The sequence below is a fragment of the Ctenopharyngodon idella genome, chromosome 24 (genome assembly GCF_019924925.1).
Source record: "Ctenopharyngodon idella isolate HZGC_01 chromosome 24, HZGC01, whole genome shotgun sequence".
Taxonomy (NCBI): Eukaryota; Metazoa; Chordata; class Actinopteri; order Cypriniformes; family Xenocyprididae; genus Ctenopharyngodon; species Ctenopharyngodon idella.
Window position 1 is genome coordinate 6,499,212 of NC_067243.1, and position 13,842 is coordinate 6,513,053.

Consider the following 13,842-nt stretch of genomic DNA (forward strand, 5'->3'; position numbering starts at 1 on the left):
GCAGTGTGCGCTAGTGTTGCTGCGCAGACTCAGAACGCGCTCCATTAAACACAGACACTTCCGGTTTGTAACCGGCGTGTTTTTAAAACGAGCAGTGAGTGAACGCGCACAGAAGGTAACTAATACACAAACACGTATTTTAACACTTGAATATGATTATAACTATGATTTAATAATGTGAGCATGAGGTAAATATTAGAAATGGCAGATGTAGCCAGCTAGTTAGACCATAAACAACCGTTATTTTATATATTTTGATTTTATTGTACAACAATAACTATTTACTGCACATCTGACAGGCTGAATAATAAATAAAGTGACTAAAGTTGATCATTTAATAATATCGTTCATTTTTTGGTCCAAATAAACCTGTTTAACGCTTTGTTCGTTCAAACTTCCCACCGCAAAGCGTCACTGTTTACATGACAACCATAAACGTGCCATATCGATCATATGTGAGCGATTATTTAGGGGATGTTTTATGAATCTTGATCTGTTGGATGATGTTTTTGATTTACCTTAATTTTAGAGTAGAGTTTGATCACTTACAGCTCATTATATTCAGGTAAAATTACCTTAAAATTAAATGTAAATAAAATCATTTAATTTTGTTTATTTGCTCTCCATTTTAATGTTTTGAGTGCACCACATTAAAGTCTTTTTATTATTATTATTTTAGGCCATACACACTGTGATGATGAATTCACCTCCTACAAGAGAGCATAAAAGGTAAATATCATTTATATTTACACTGATTGAGAACCTCAAAAAAAAAAAAAAAAAAATCTAATTAGATGAAATTTTATGACCATTAAGACTTGAAAAAAATATATATTTTCATGAGTAATTACTATTTTCATTATTTTTACATCCCCACCCCTGAAAATTTCTCATTATCATAATCCAAGTAAAGATTTTTCTTTTGAGATTATTATAAAATTTCCATTATTCTTGCAGTTTAATATTTTTTTGGAACCTGATACTTTTTTAAGGATTCATTGATGAATAAAAAGTTAAAAAGAACAGCATTTATTCAAAATATAAATCTTTTCTTAACAATATAAATTTGTACTATCACTTTTTATCAATTTAACACAACCTTGCTGAATAAAAGTATTAATTTCTTCCAAAAAAAAAGAAAGAAAAAAAATTACTTATCCCAAACTTTTGAACGGTAGTGTATATTGTTACAAAAGATTTCTATTTTAAATAAATGCTGATATTTTTTAACGTTTTATTCATCAATGAATCCTGAAAAAAGTTATCACGTTATAAAAAAAATATTTGTTTTCAACATTGATAATAAATCATCATATTAGAATGATTTCTGAAGGATCATGTGACATTGAAGACTGGAGTAAATTCAGCATTGATCACAGGAATAAATTACATTTTAAAGTATATTAAAATAGAAAGCCATTATTTTAAATTGTAATAATATTTCACAATATTACGATTTTTTCCTGTATATTTGATCAAATAAATGCAGGCTTGATGAGAATAAGTCTTCTTACAAAAACGTTATATTATTTTAATACCATTGTTGACCATATGCAAATATGAAGCATGTCTGAAATCCGTAATGACTCACTTTTAAGTGCTGCTCCTCTTCCTCTCTCTGTGTTTGGATCAGTCCAGAGCTCAGGCCGCAGGCCGAATCTCCGCTGCCCTCCATCTCTGAGCGTCTGGCGTACCTGCGGCCGTCCCGCGAGCTGCTGGAGTTCTACAGGCAGAAGGTGGCGCAGTTTGACGGAGAACACGATGACCTGCTGCAGATGCTGGAGAAGTACCGGAGCACCGCAGAGGAGCAGGTCAGCGCTCTTCACCTGGATCATGTTTCTACTCTCTCTGTTTTGATGCTTGTCCATGTAATGTGTGTTGTTGTGCAGCATAAGTTGCAGTGGGAGGTCCGTCAGCGCGAGGAGGAGATCGCGGAGCTCCAGAACGCTCTCAGTGATATGCAGGTGTATCTGTTCCAGGAGAGAGAGCAGGCGCTGCGACTGTACGCCGAGAATGACCGCCTCAAAATCAGGTCAGATGTCTGATATCATTATAGCACAAACATGATCACTGAGATGAGCACAAGGCTGAAGGCTGCGTTTACTGTCACAGAGAGCTGGAGGACCGGAAGAAGATCCAGCATCTTTTAGCGCTGGTGGGGCCAGATCCAGGCGAGATCACGTATTTCCATCGCGAGCCTCCGAATAAGGTTAAAAGAATATAAAACAACCTTACTTTGACGTTATATGTCCATCTGTGAAGTATTATGCTTTATTTCGGTCTGCAAAGTTTTCATGAATTCAGTTTTATTTAGGTCACAATCCCTCAAAAGAAGATCCAGCTGAGATCACATGAGGAATCAAAGGCGGCAAAACCAAGACCTGTATATGCAAAAGGTTTGCTTTCTTTAAATGTTTAGTTGTAGAAGTTGCAGAGCTAAAATATTAACTAAATTGTAGCAGTTTTATGGGTGGATTGATGCCTTCATATTATTTTGAGATTAAAGGGATAGTTCACCCAAAAATGAGACTTCTGTCATCATTTACTCACCCTCATGTTGTTCCAAACCTGAATAAATAAATTTCTTCTGCTGAACACAAAAGAAGATATTTTGAAGAATATGGGTAACCAAACAGTTGATGGGGAAAAAAAAATTACTATGGAAGTCAATGGCGCCCACTTGAGGGTGAGGAAATGATAAAGGGTGAGGAAATTTTCATTTTTGGGTGAACTATCCCTTTAAGGACTCATCTTGAGGATAACAGCATGTGGCATTTTCAAATTACAGGAAACAAGAAATCATCCAAAGAAGACGCCACAAGTTCAGAGCAGTACAAGAGAGACAACCAGACGTTACTGCTGCAGGTGTGTGTGTGTGCAAAAATGAAATTATGTCATTAATTACTCACCCTCATGTCGTCCCAAACCCGTAAGACCTTCGTTCATCTTCAGAACACAAATTAAGATGTGTCCATGTGACTACAGTGGTTCAACCTTAATGTTATGAAGCGACGAGAATACTTTTATTCAACAATTTCCTCTCTACCCTGTCAGTCTCCTATACTGTTGATGTAGTAAACACAGTGCAGAGCTTCCGTGTTCTATGTCAGAATGCCGACACTGTATTGGCTGGCTCCTGCGTCGGCATCACATGTACAGCGTCAGCCAATACTGAGCTGGCGTTCGGACGTAAACATGGAAGTGCTGCCCTGCGTCAACTGTGTAGGAGACCGACAAGGTAGAGAAGAAATTGTTGAGTAAAGTCATTATTTTAGTTTTTCTTAAAATCTCCCTCTTGCTCACTATCTCTCCTCCCCCATCATGGGTAGATAGACACGCCCCCTACTGCTGATTGACTCACTCTTTTTCCTCCCCCATCATGGGTGAACACGCCCCCTACTGCTGATTGACTCACTCTTTCTCATCCCCCATCATGGGTAGACAGACACGCCCCCTACTGCTGATTGGCTCACTGTCTCTCCTCCCCCATCAAGGGTAGATAGACACGCCCCCTACTGCTGATTGACTCACTCTCTCTCCTCCCCCATCATGGGTGAACACGCCCCTACTGCTGATTGGCTCACTGTCTCTCCTCCCCCATCATGGGTAGATAGACACGCCCCCTACTGCTGATTGGCTCACTGTCTCTCCTCCCCCATCAGGGGTAGATAGACATGCCCCCTACTGCTGATTGACTCAATCTTTCTCATCCCCCATCATGGGTAGACAGACACGCCCCCTACTGCTGATTGGCTCACTGTCTCTCCTCCCCCATCAAGGGTAGACAGACACACCCCCTACTGCTGATTGACGCACTCTTTCTCATCCCCCATCAAGGGTAGATAGACACGCCCCCTACTGCTGATTGGCTCACTCTCTCTCCCCCATCATGGGTGAACACGCCCCCTACTGCTGATTGGCTCACTGTCTCTCCTCCCCCATCATGGGTAGACAGACATGCCCCCTACTGCTGATAGACTTACTCTCTCTCCTCCCCCATCATGAGTGAACACGCCCCCTACTGCTGATTGGCTCACTGTCTCTCCTCCCCCATCAAGGGTAGACAGACACACCCCCTACTGCTGATTGACGCACTCTTTCTCATCCCCCATCATGGGTAGACAGACATGCCCCCTACTGCTGATTGGCTCACTCTCTCTCCTCCCCCATCATGAGTGAACACGCCCCCTACTACTCATTGGCCACAAGTTTGTTGTACTGCTCGGTCTGATCCACTTTCAACAGCGTTTCTCAGAAATCACTTACTGCACCTTTAAATTAAATCAGAATTAAATTAAAGACGTTTCATATATAGTTCAAAAAAATGCTCAGTGTGTCGAATGGATGTTGTTCCTCCATGAGTGCAGGTGGAGGCGCTGCAGGCTCAGATGGAGGAGCAGACGCGGCTGGCTAAAGAGCAGGTGGAGGCACTGCTGGAGGACAGGCGCATTCACCTGGAGGAGAGACAGGTACAGCACCAGCGGGACCAGGAGAGAATCACAGCCCTCACCGACAAGTAAGTTCATCCCTCCTTCTGTTTCAACAAACGGAGTATCAAACCTGAGCCTGACTCTCTCATCTCGCGCACTCAGACTCCAGCGCACACAGAATCTGCTGTACGAGAGCACGAGGGATTTCCTGCAGCTGAAGTTCGAGAGTCGAGCTCACGAGAAGGGCTGGATGGTGGAGAAGGACCGTCTGCTGCGAGAGCTCGACTCCTGTCAGGAGCGACTGCGTGAGGACCGCAGTTACCACGAGCAGCGTCCGTCAGCGGAGCCGCTGTTCAGTGCACAGCCCAACCATGAGGGCAGCCAGACACATCGGGACGAGATCAGGGTCAGAAATCTGTTTTTTTTTGTTTTTTTGAGTTTGATCATGCCTGAGGTGCCTATTTTTCTCCTTTGGGATGTGCTGGAGGAGACTTTACAAAGTGCTCACCTCTTGCATTGTCAATACAAGATCATCAATTGCCTCAATTTTTGGTTAAGATCTTGTATTGACAATGCAAGAGGTGAGCACTCTGTAAAGTCTCCTCCAGCACATCCCAAAGACTTTCAGTGAATTTAAGGTCTGGACTCAGTAGTGCCGATTAATGTGTGAAAATGATTCTTCATGCTCTCTGAACCATTCTTTCACATGGAATATGACCATGATGTGTCTTCCTACATGGATGTTTAAGAAATGAAAAGCTACAAACTCCATCTTTAAGGGTTAAAAGAACCGTTGCCAAACATAAAACATGTTAGAAACATAATAATCACTGTAATAATGATCCATTCATAGATTCTTAAGTATTTGCCTATTAAAATCCAAACAGCGACTTTTTTTTTTTTTGGCCAGGCAGTGTAGTTTTTAAGTTTTAGATTTAGTTTAGTTACCTATTATTAAATAATAAGGACAGTTATATATTTAAAGACTCTTACCGTTTCTCCTTGATCTGTTAAAACACGTCTTTATCCAGCTCTCACAAGTGCTTTTGTCTTTTTTTTTTTATCCCAGCAGGCTTTGCAAGAGGAACTGAAACAGGCTCATAAACTGGCTGACATGTACCGAGATCAGTGTGTGAATCTGGAGACGGACCTGTCCCAGATCAGAGAAGAGGGCGACGTGGGCCGAGAGATCTTCAAAGTACGTAAACAAACTCTTAGTTCACCAGAAGAAAACAAAGAAATGATTTCTTACCTACCCTCATGTATGCATGGATGTTTTTACTTCTGTGACGCACAAAAGACGATGTTTAGCAGAATGTCATCAAGTCATAACAGCTTCCTAAACATCATGCTAAATAAGTCAGTTTATGTTCTATTAAAAAAAAAGAGTAATATCTGGAAAGACATGAGGATGAGGCGCCTTTGAAAATAAAACTTTTTCATGTTTTATTGAAGAGTTGAGGTGGCCTAAATGTCAAACTAGCTTCTGAATTTTGAGTGTGTGTGTTCAGGAGCGCTCTGACAAGATAGCCAAACGTCTGCAGCTGATGACTCAACGTTATGAAGCTCTGGAGAAGAGACGGGCCTTGGAGGTGGAGGGATTCAAGACCGATATCAAACACCTGCGGCAGAAAGTCAAAGATGTGGAGAAACATCTCTTTAAAGTCAGTCATCTCTCTCATTTGTCTCTTCTATACTGTTTATAGGCCTCCTAAAAAATAGTCGCACAATGAAATTCTCTGATATTATATATGAAGTTGGCAGATGCAGTTAGTCAATCATAGTTTCATTAATAGTGCAAATCTATTTAAAACTATGCAGATTTTGATGGCTGTCTCTTTCATTAGTTGACGCTCAACGTGGGCCCTAATCAAGACCTGGCGATTCTCCACGAAGTGCGACAGAGCAACAGACGCACGATAAAGGTCCAGGATGAGCTGAAGAACCTGAAGGCCAAAATCTACAAACTGGAGAACGATCTGAGATTCTGCTGAAGACTTGTCATGTGGATTAATATAGGCATTTGCATATGGAAATATGAACTCTATCCACTCAGGATCATATTGTTGGTCTCACATTATGTTCTTTTACCAAATTTCCATCCATTCCTTTGAGTTTTATGATTTGGAGTATGAAGAACTCCTGAGACACAAGACTGGATGAATGATTCAGAAGAAAGTTGGACGTCTTATAACTGTTTATTTGTGCTGTTGCATTTTCTATATTAGATAAATAAAGGTTGATTTTTTTGTATTGATTATGACATTGATCACTGTTTTTGACTGGTCCGAGATAATGACAAACACAACATAAGGCCCATAATTTTATAGCGTTTAAACATCATAATTCTCAAGACAAAAACAATACTGAAATGCTTGGAAGAGACTGTACATATTTCAGTTGACAGAAAACTAAAACACAGATAAAGCCGATCAAAACTATCAAAAACACGTCATATTTTACAAAAATATTTTTTTTACACACAGTATATGCATTTTATAAATGTATGTATATATGTGTAAAAATAAATGAAAAAAGTACATATATATTTATATATATTTATAAAACAGTAATATGTATATATATACTGTATATATATTATTATAGTTATAAATATATACATATATATATATATATAAATATATTTATATATATATATATATTTATTTAATATATATATAGACAAATAAAATACTGTAATATATATAATATTTATAGATATATTTATAAATATATACATATATATAAATATAGAAATATATTTTTATATATATATATTTATATATATTTATTTAATATATATATATATACAAATAAAATACTGTAATATATATAATATTTATAAATATATAAATATACACATATATTTATATTTATTAATAAAATAAACAAATATATAGAAATATATATATAGTTATATATATAACATTTCTATATATTAATTTATATATATATATATATATATATGCACACACATACATAAAATACTGTAATATATATTTATATATAAAATAAATATATAAACAATATAGAAATATATTTATTTATATATATAAAACTATATATATATATATATAAATACTGTAATATTTATAAACTAAATATATATATATATATATAACAGTACTGATAAATATAAAATAAATAGAAGTTTTGGGGTAAAATGTGCTTAATGGTCAAGAAAATATCACAATGCAAAAAAAAATTACACATATTTTATTAACATTATGCAACATCTTCACTTATACATTGATTCATCCTGAGCACAGCGAAGCGGTGACACTGTCACACTCGAGAAAACTCACCAGATCATTGTCTAGTTTCATCTCGTTCAAGTATAGCATTCATTTCCCAAAAAACATCTCCAACTGAGAGTTTCGTCATCTGAAATTAAAACGAGTATATTGCACGATAGTGTAGGACGTACCATTGTCATTACTTGGCAATAATATTAACGGTACAAATGTAACACTTTTTATAATATCCACTGACTACAAAAACAGCCAAAGTATTTACATAGTCAACTAAAACCCACATACAATGAAAGCAAGAAAAGTGACGCAACACTGAAAGCTGCACTTCACATGTACCTCAAGACCTCAGTGACGCCCATATGGCTTCAGCAATGACAGAACGACTTAAACACGCGGTTCATTCGCTCCTGAGGCACAAAAGTGCGTTGTCAATTCACACTCGATTAAAGTTCACTATCTGATTGTAGTGTTGAAACTTTGGCCCTTTCGGTGGTTGTGTTGTTTTTGCAGCACTAATGCACAAGTCTGAAACGGATGGCATCAGTTTCATTTTTACTCTAAAAGTGATGACGCATCTCAAGGCTGCATTATTCCCGACCAGCAGGAACCAGCAGGAATAAACATATTGTACTTTGATGAGCCGTATAATATGTTAAACACCATAACCGCTGTCAAAATACCAGCTTTAGTAAACAAACTGATGTTTTATCCCTTTTAGGGAGGCATGTGGTTGTCCACCCTCATTAGTTTGTGTCTGGAGTGGGTTTATGGTGTGAGTTGATTGTATTCACAGTGTGTCAGATCATGTAGTTCTTCTTGAGCACCTCCAGATATTGTTGAGTAGCTCTGCTCACGGGGTCCTTCTGCTCCAGGGTCACGTTCAGGTTTTGAGAGCCGGAGGCCGAACCTACGGGAGACATACGGGCAGAACCTCCTTCCAGCTCTCCTGTCACAGAGAGAAAGAGATGGAGAGTTGAGTCACTTTTGAGGCCACATCAAATGAATACAGAATAGATTTACAGCAACATCTCTTCTCTGATGACATGAGATCGACCAATAGTAAACCACAACCATCCAATCAATTCCCCATGAATAAAATCAAGCCCCGCCCTACATTTGTTCTTGTTTGGGAAGCGTTTCGCTCGGATATACGTCACAATAGGGAATAAAAGACTATCGCAACTTCTGTTTAATGCCGACTTTAAAGAAAAATATTTTGCTGTAATAATGACTCACCGTAGTCCAGCTCCTTCGATATATTCCTCTCCAGCTCCGTCTGCATCTGTAACAGGAACAGACAAACCTGATTACACTTTAACTTCATCTCATCAAACACACATGTCCTAAAACTAGCACTCAGCCTGGCTGTTTTTAAAGTCACAGCGTTCACATTAGGCAAAAAATGCATGTAATTTATTCCTGTGATCAAAGCTGAATTTTCAGCATCATTACTCCAGTCTTCAGTGTCACATGATCCTTCAGAAATCATTCTAATATGCAGATTTTTTTTTTTATGTCTGAGCAAACAAGGTCATAATATAACCCCTGCCAGTGACATTATTATGAATTTGATTAGTAGAATATTAAATAAAGACTGTTGTGAATGTAACAGTCAGCGTCATTACAATAACAGCAGATCTGATGCTAAACTGAATCATTCACACATGGATATTAGTCTCAAAAAGGATCAAATAATATCAAAATTTGGCTAATACAGACCTGAGAATAGCAGAACATGTTACACATCATAAACATTAGATCTCATTTAAATATTCATTAATTTCAGACATAATGTGTACTTCATTAGTATGAATATTGTGCACAGTATGTCAATTTTCTGTACCCATTAGAGGATTAGTTCAGTTCAGAATTAAAATTTACTGATAATTTACTCACCCACGTCATTCAAGATGTTCATGTCTTTCTTTCTTCAGACGAAAATAAATGAAGGTTTTTGAGGAAAACATTCCAGGATTTTTCTCCATATAGTGGACTTCACTGGGGTTCAACGGGTTGAAGGTCCAAATGTCAGTTTCAGTGGCTCTACATGATCCCAGACGAGGAATAAGGATCTAATCTAGAGAAACCATCGGACATTTTCACTTTTCATTATACACTTTTTAACCATAAATGCTCGTCTTGCACTGCTCTGCGATGCGTCACGCATTACGTGATCACGTTGGAAAGGTCACGCATGATATAGGTGAAAGTACCGATCCAGTGTCTACAAAGTGAACGTGCAAAGACTAAGTCACCTAAGTCACCGCGTGACCTTTCCAACATGATTACGTAATGCGTGGCGCATCACAGAGCAGTGCAAGACGAGCATTTACGGTTAAAAAGTATATCATTTGTATTTTATTTTAGAAAATGGCCAATCATTTCACTAGATTAGACTCTTATTCCTCGTCTGGGATCATGTAGAGCTCTTTGAAACTGACATTTGGACCTTCAACCCGTTGAACCCCAGTGAAGTCCACTATATGGAGAAAAATCCTGGAATGTTTTCCTCAAAAACCTTCATTTCTTTTCGACTAAAGAAACATCTTGGATGACATGGGGGTGAGTAAATTATCAGGAAATTTTTATTCTGAAGTGAACTAATCCTTTAAGCACCAGGATGACCTACTACATTTAGCAAAATGTGAAGTATACAAGCAGAGCACACTGCACAGAATACTGTTTCCCACAATGCAACGCGCTTGACTTTACCTTCCCATTTCCAGTGCGCTAAATGAACGAATCATTATTTGATCAAACCGTCAAAAGATATATTTTTACTCAAAGCAATCATTAAAATGTAAATAATCCTATTTATAACTACTAAGCTATTTGCAGAATTAAATTTAATGAGGTCATTTGAAAACAATATAGCATAAAACTATATTTTCAATATTGCACACTGCAAAACAAATAGTAGATAGTATACAATGTATATTACCCAGTATGCAGTGCACTGAATAGGGTTATTGTCACTATTATAACTATTAAAAAACTATTTTAAAACATTTTCTTTAATTGAAATAAAAATAAAATAAAATTAATGTGAAAACTATGAATAAAAAAATATATATAAAAATAAAACCCAAATTCAAAATATTAATAATACTAATAGAATATGAATAATACTAAAACACACTGCTTACGAACAAAGACAGTGACTTGGTTTTCAAAATGACTTTTCATTTGTGTGACTGAAGTCTGTAATGTCACAGATCAGTCATCAAACTTAAACTAAAATCTTGCTCAAAATTAATTCAACCTGATTTCTGACTCAGTTTCATCTTCCAAAAACAGCTGTGTGAAGCCGCAGAGAGACATTAAAGCAGGTGTGTGTGTGTGTGTGTGTGTGTGTGTGTGTGTGTGTTCTGACAGTCAGAGATCTGCACACAGCTACACACCTGCTCAGGTATCAGGCTGCAGAGAGGACAGGTGAGAAACAGACTTTTGAGCTAGAAGCTGAAGATTTCAGAGACACAAGAGGTCATGAGTCCAGACAGCAGCCACAGGAAAAGCAGACGAGGAGGTTATTTGGTACGTTTATGAAGGGAAAGATAGTGGAAGGAGAAAACATATCATTGTTCGTTAGTTTTAGAATCACCACCACCTGATGATTTTTCACACTAACATATTTGGTGAAATGGTGGATCTTCTAAAGCTAACAGGAAGTGTTAGATCACGGTTAGTGTTGAATGTTGAGGCATTTGGAAACCTGCTCACGGAGAATGAAATGACTTCACGCAGCGCTCACCTTTGCCAGGTAGGCCTCTACGCGGTTGCTCTGGGATTCTCCTACCGTACCCAGCAGAGGCGTTCCCAGGCCCAGGCTCCTGTTCAGGGGTCCTAGAGAGGCTCCATACGCCCCCACAGAGCCCAGAGACGCTACATCCAGAGCGGGGCCTCCCAAACTGCCGTTCACTATACTACTGGTGAGCAGAGATTTACTGCGCTGCCTCTCGCTCAGGAGTTTAGTGTTGGCCTCCGCTAACCGCTCGTTCGACCTGCACATTATATTAACAAAAAGACATTCAATGGCACATTATAATAGAAAACTGTAATTATGAAGCACAGAAATAAATAAATCAACTAAATAAAGACAAAAGCTGCCTATTCTATAATTAAAATAATTACTAGGGCTGATTAAATTAATAAGAGCTGGTAAAAAATAATTTTATTGTCATTCATTAATTCTTGTGTTTATTTTATTGATTTATTTGTTTTTATTTTAGTTTTTACTTGGTAAATGTATGATAATATCCTGCGCCTCCCGTGATATGCTTTGAAATAATATTTACTAATTTGTTCCTTATATTTTTATATTATATTTTTTATTTTTAAATTTTTTATTATTCAATTAATTTATTTGTATTTATTATTTCTTGCTTCACTCGTTAAATTTTTCATTATTTTCTGCTCTTCCTTTGATATGATTTGATATTGTTATATATACAGTATATATTTGAATTTAATATTTTTAGTTGTACCTGGTAAAAAATATCATTCTGCGCCTCCTTTGATATGCATAATATTGAAATAATTAATATTTATGAATTTGTTTATTTGTTTACTTATTTATTTGTATTCTACTGTTTATTATTTTTTGATAATTTCCTGCGCCTCCCTTGATATGCTTTGAAATAATATTTATTAAATTTTTCTGTTATATTTTACTATTTTTAAAATGTATTATTTTGATTTATTTGTATTTATTAGTTTTAGGTTTACTTGTTAAATTTTTCATCATTTTCTGCTCTTCCCTTGATATATATATATATTTGCATTTATTATTTTTAGATGTACTTGGTAAAAATATCATTCTGCACCTCCCTTTATATGCTTTGAAATAATTAATATTTATTTATGCATTTGTTTCCTTTTTTTATTTATTTGTATTTTACTGTTTACTTATTATTTTTTATTTTACACACTAAATTTAACATCATTTTCTGTGCCTCCCTTGATATGCTTTGAAATAATTAATTGCCATTAAACTCTCTATTCTTTTTTTGTGGTTAATACAACTAAATATAATTTTTGAATCTCACAATGTGATTGAGCTGTGATTATAGTTAAGACAAACATTTATAAATATAATTGTAAGGACAGACTCCCATCATGCCTCTCACCTCTCCAGTTTGGAGGCCAGACTCTTGCGGAGGCGGAGCTCTTCGCCGTACAGCTGTCTGTAGCGTTCCAGCTCGCTGCGGCTGGAGTCTCTCTGAACCAGACTGTCCTGCTGAACGCTGCGTAAGCGGCCGAGTTCCCCCTCCAGATCCTTGATGCGCTGCTCCAGCTGAGAGCGCTGACTCGCCTCGTTCGCAGCTTTCATCTGCTCCAGAGCTTCCTGAGACGCCGCCTGCGTCTGACAAGTGAAACATACAAACAGTGTCTAAAACTTTAAAAATAAAAATAATTATTCTAATCATCTTTAAAAAAAGATATATTTTATATTTCAGGAATATATAATATTATAAAATAATTAAATGATAATAAATAATAAATATCTGCCTGCATCTGAGGAGTGAAACATAGTGTCTAAACCTTTATAATAAACAAAATTATTATAATTAACTTTATAATATACATTTTAGAAATATATAATATTGTAAAATAAATAATCAAATAAATAAATAATAAAATTCTTCCTGCATCTGATGAGTGAAACAATGTCTACCCCTTTATAACAAACAAAATTATTTCTGATTAATTAAATTATAATTAACTTTACAAAATACATTTTAGAAATATATAATATTGTAAAATAAATAATAAAATAAAAAATAGTAAAATAATAAAATAAAAACTTTAGAATACATTAATTCTAATTGTCTAATTCTAATTATCTTTAAAAAAAATATATAATATTTTATATTTCAGAAATAATATTATAAGATAATTAAATAATAAAATTCTGCCTGCATCTGAGGAGTGAAACATACAGTGTCTAAACCTTTATAATGAATAAAATTATTCTAATTAACTTTATAAAATACATTTTAGAAATATATAATATTGTAAAATAAATAATCAAATAAATAAATAATAAAAACAATAATTCAAATAATATTATATCTGTGTCTGAAGATTGAAAAATAGTCTAAAACTTTATATAATAATAAAAAAAATAATAAAATAAAAAAAAAAAAATTAAATGCATT

The 13,842-nt window shown here is 35.9% G+C and overlaps 2 protein-coding genes across 13 annotated transcripts in view; one reads left to right on the forward strand and one right to left on the reverse strand.

Annotated features, from left to right (window-relative positions):
* Positions 1–22: 22 nt before the first annotated feature.
* On the forward strand, positions 23–6,687 carry ccdc77 (coiled-coil domain containing 77). Of its 3 annotated transcripts, none has more exons than XM_051884114.1 (12): positions 23–115; positions 680–729; positions 1,634–1,811; positions 1,890–2,032; positions 2,113–2,209; positions 2,315–2,396; positions 2,789–2,865; positions 4,368–4,516; positions 4,593–4,836; positions 5,500–5,628; positions 5,942–6,094; positions 6,278–6,687. In XM_051884114.1, exons 2-12 carry the CDS (start codon positions 695–697, stop codon positions 6,422–6,424), a joined length of 1,434 nt encoding a protein of 477 aa, XP_051740074.1. In that variant the 5' UTR covers positions 23–115; positions 680–694; the 3' UTR covers positions 6,425–6,687. The 3 variants fall into 3 exon arrangements, with proteins under 3 accessions (XP_051740074.1, XP_051740076.1, XP_051740075.1); XM_051884116.1 differs by having other exon boundaries at positions 5,503–5,628; XM_051884115.1 differs by lacking the exon at positions 23–115 and adding an exon at positions 543–565.
* Positions 6,688–7,630: 943 nt separating this feature from the next.
* The window catches only part of si:ch211-272n13.3 (ankyrin repeat domain-containing protein 26), a 42,710-nt gene continuing 36,498 nt past the window's right edge, over positions 7,631–13,842 (reverse strand). For all 10 annotated transcript variants that reach the window (XM_051884516.1, XM_051884519.1, XM_051884522.1 and 7 more), the window contains 4 exons: positions 12,811–13,046; positions 11,436–11,685; positions 8,921–8,966; positions 7,631–8,630 (listed from right to left, as the gene is read on the reverse strand). In XM_051884516.1, coding sequence (XP_051740476.1) covers positions 8,482–8,630; positions 8,921–8,966; positions 11,436–11,685; positions 12,811–13,046 — 681 coding nt within the window. In that variant the 3' untranslated portion in view covers positions 7,631–8,481. The remainder of the gene's footprint in view (positions 8,631–8,920; positions 8,967–11,435; positions 11,686–12,810; positions 13,047–13,842) is intronic.

Excerpts from the sequence above, each read along its gene's own strand:
- ccdc77 (XM_051884114.1), top strand. The coding sequence starts at position 695 with ATGATGAATTCACCTCCTACAAGAGAGCATAAAAG. Across the intron at positions 2,397-2,788 it reads AAGACCTGTATATGCAAAAG|GAAACAAGAAATCATCCAAA; the intron begins GTTTGCTTTCTT and ends TTCAAATTACAG. Across the intron at positions 4,517-4,592 it reads ATCACAGCCCTCACCGACAA|ACTCCAGCGCACACAGAATC; the intron begins GTAAGTTCATCC and ends TCGCGCACTCAG.